Source organism: Pezoporus occidentalis, unplaced genomic scaffold, assembly GCF_034315485.1.
Source record: "Pezoporus occidentalis ecotype Australia unplaced genomic scaffold, CSIRO_AGI_Poc_V1 ctg2941, whole genome shotgun sequence".
Lineage (NCBI taxonomy): Eukaryota > Metazoa > Chordata > Aves > Psittaciformes > Psittacidae > Pezoporus > Pezoporus occidentalis.
The window spans coordinates 2,379-5,318 of record NW_026914876.1 but is presented as its reverse complement, the minus strand read 5'-3'; the positions used below and the strand labels follow the sequence as shown (position 1 = coordinate 5,318).

The window sequence follows — 2,940 nt, the reverse complement described above, 5'->3', positions numbered from 1 at the left end:
GTTTTAGGGTAGAAAATGGGGTTGGGGATTGAAAAGTGGGATTTTGGTGTGAAAAACGGAGGATTTGGGATGGAAAAAGTGGGGTTTTAGGATAGAAAATGGGGTTTGGGTATTGAAGAGGATTTTTGGGGTGAAAAATTGGGGTTTTAGGGTAGAAAATGGGGTTGGGGGATTGAAAAAGGGGATTTTGGGGTGAAAAACGGAGGATTTGGGATGGAAAAAGCGGGGTTTTAGTTAGAAAATGGGGATTGGAGAGGATTTTGGGGGTGAAAAAGCGGGGTTTTAGGGTAGAAAATGGGTTGGGTATTGAAGAGGATTTTGGGGTGAAAAAGTGGGGTTTTAGGGTACAAAACGCTGCTTTGGGGCAGGAAAACTGTATTTAGAGAGGGGGAAATATCTATTTTGGGGTGAAAAAGGGGGAATTTGGGATGGAAAAAGTGGGGTTTTAGGTAGAAAATGGGGATTGAAGAGGATTTTTGTGGTGCAAAACCGGGGTTTTAGGGTAGAAAATGGGGTTGGGGATTGAAAGAGGGGATTTTGGGGTGAAAAAGCGGGGTTTTAGGGTACAAAATGCTGCTTTGGGGCAGGAAAACTGTATTTAGAGAGGGGGAAATATCTATTTTGGGGTGAAAAAGGGGGAATTTGGGATGGAAAAAGCGGGGTTTTAGGGTAGAAAATGGGTTGGGGATTGAAAGGGGATTTTGGGGTGAAAAAGGGGGGATTTGGGATGGAAAAAGCGGGGTTTTGGGTAGAAAATGGGGATTGAAGAGGATTTTTGGGGTGCAAAAGCGGGGTTTTAGGGTACAAATTGCTGCTTTGGGGCAGGAAAACCGGCTTTAGAGAGGGGGAAATGCCTATTTTGGGGTGAAAAAGGGGGGATTTGGGATGGAAAAAGCGGGATTTTGGGGTAGAAAATGGGGGGTTGGGTATTGAAGAGGATTTTGGGGTGAAAAAGTGGGGTTTTAGGGTAGAAAATGCTGCTTTGGGGCAGGAAAACTGGATTTAGAGAGGGGGAAATGTCTATTTTGGGGTGAAAAAGGGGGGATTTGGGATGGAGAAAGCGGGGTTTTAGGTAGAAAATGGGGATTGAAGAGGATTTTTGGGGTGAAAAAGCGGGATTTTAAGTAGAAAATGGGGATTGAAGAGGATTTTGGGGTGCAAAAGCGGGGTTTTAGGGTACAAAATGCTGCTTTGGGGCAGGAAACCCGGCTTTAGAGAGGGGGAAATGTCTATTTTGGGGTGAAAAAGGGGGGATTTGGGATGGAAAAAGCGGGATTTTGGGGTAGAAAATGGGGGGTTGGGTATTGAAGAGGATTTTGGGGTGAAAAAGCGGGGTTTTAGGTAGAAAATGGGTATTGAAGAGGATTTTGGGGTGAAAAAGCGGGGTTTTAAGTAGAAAATGGGGATTGAAGAGGATTTTGGGGTGCAAAAGCGGGGTTTTAGGGTACAAAACGCTGCTTTGGGGCAGGAAACCCGGCTTTAGAGAGGGGGAAATGCCTATTTTGGGGTGAAAAAGGGGGAATTTCCTTAACCCCCCCCTCCAAAGCTGCTCTCGTGCTGCCTCAACGCCGCCTGCATGGGGCTGCTGGACGCGGGGCTGCCCTTGGCCTCCCTGTTCTGCGGCGTCGCCTGCGCCCTGCTCCCCGATGGCTCCCTCGTGCTGGACCCCAGCAGCCAGCAGGAGAAGGTGGGTGCTCCCCACCCCCACCCAAGCCCATTGGACCCCCTCCCCCACCCCATAACCCTCTTAACCCCCCCCCCCCAACCACCACCATTTCCATCGCAGGAAGCTCGCGCCGTCCTCACCTTCGCCATCGACAGCGCCGAGAAGAAGGTGCTCATGGCCAGCACCAAAGGGAGCTGCTCCATGGAGGAGGTGAGCGTTATGGGGTGCTATGGGTGCTATGGGTGGCGTAGCACCCATCGCAACACCCCCTTTGTCTCCCCACACACACCTTTTAGATGCAGCAGTGCATCGCTGCAGCCCAGAGCGCCGCCGACACCATCTTCCAGTTCTATCGCGACTCCATCCGGAGGAGGTATTCCAAGTCGTGACATGGAATTGCCCCCCCAACCCACCCCCTGCCATAGGGGCAGCTGGACTGACCCCCCTGGGGCTTGTGACCCCTTCACATGTAGTAAAGGAACCCTCCCCCCCGCCCCACATCGTGGGTTTGAGTGCATCCGTTGATGTGGAGGGGGTCTGGGGGTCGTGGTGGGGCATCCAAGATGGCGGCGCCCATGGGCTGTACACTGCGTAGCCTCTGGGGCAGCCAAGATGGCGGCGCCCATGTGCCCTATGCAAAGATGGCGGCCCCCAGGTGCGTTACGCTGCTTAGATACCGGTGCATCCAAGATGGCGGCGCCCATGTGCCGTACGCAAAGATGGCGGCACTCAAGTTCCCTACACTGCGTCGCTTCTGGGGCATCAAAGATGGCGGCGCCCAAGAAGCTGTACGTTACTATTGGTGGTACATCCAAGATGGCGGCGCCCATGTGCTGTACGCAAAGATGGCGGCGCCCAAGAAGCTGTACGTTACTATTGGTGGTACATCCAAGATGGCGGCGCCCATGTGCCGTACGCAAAGATGGCGGCGCCCCAGTGCTGTGCAATGTTTAAGGTATTGGTGGGACATCCAAGATGGCGGCCCTCATGTGCCGTACACAAAGATGGCAGCGCCCAAGATGCCGTACAGCACTGCTTTGCTGTCGGTGCTTCCAATATGGCGGCGCCCTTGTGCCGTACAGCAGTGCTTAGGTGCTGGTGTATCCAAGATGGCGGCGCCCCTGTGCCGTACAGCACTGCTTAGGTGCTGGTGCATCCAAGATGGCGGCGCCCATGTGCCGTACACATAAATGGCGGCGCCCAAGAAGCATTCAGCATATTAGTGGTGCATCCAAGATGGCGGCGCCCATGTGCCGTACAGCACTGCTTAGGTG

The 2,940-nt window shown here is 53.1% G+C and overlaps 1 protein-coding gene across 1 annotated transcript; it reads left to right on the top strand.

The window, feature by feature from the left end:
- The first annotated feature begins 1,531 nt into the window (after positions 1-1,531).
- Positions 1,532-2,097, top strand: EXOSC5 (exosome component 5). The gene is made up of 3 exons (XM_062626622.1): positions 1,532-1,691; positions 1,791-1,876; positions 1,963-2,097. The coding sequence occupies exons 1-3, from the start codon at positions 1,577-1,579 to the stop codon at positions 2,053-2,055; spliced, it is 294 nt and encodes a 97-aa protein (XP_062482606.1). The 5' UTR covers positions 1,532-1,576; the 3' UTR covers positions 2,056-2,097.
- Positions 2,098-2,940: the final 843 nt, after the last annotated feature.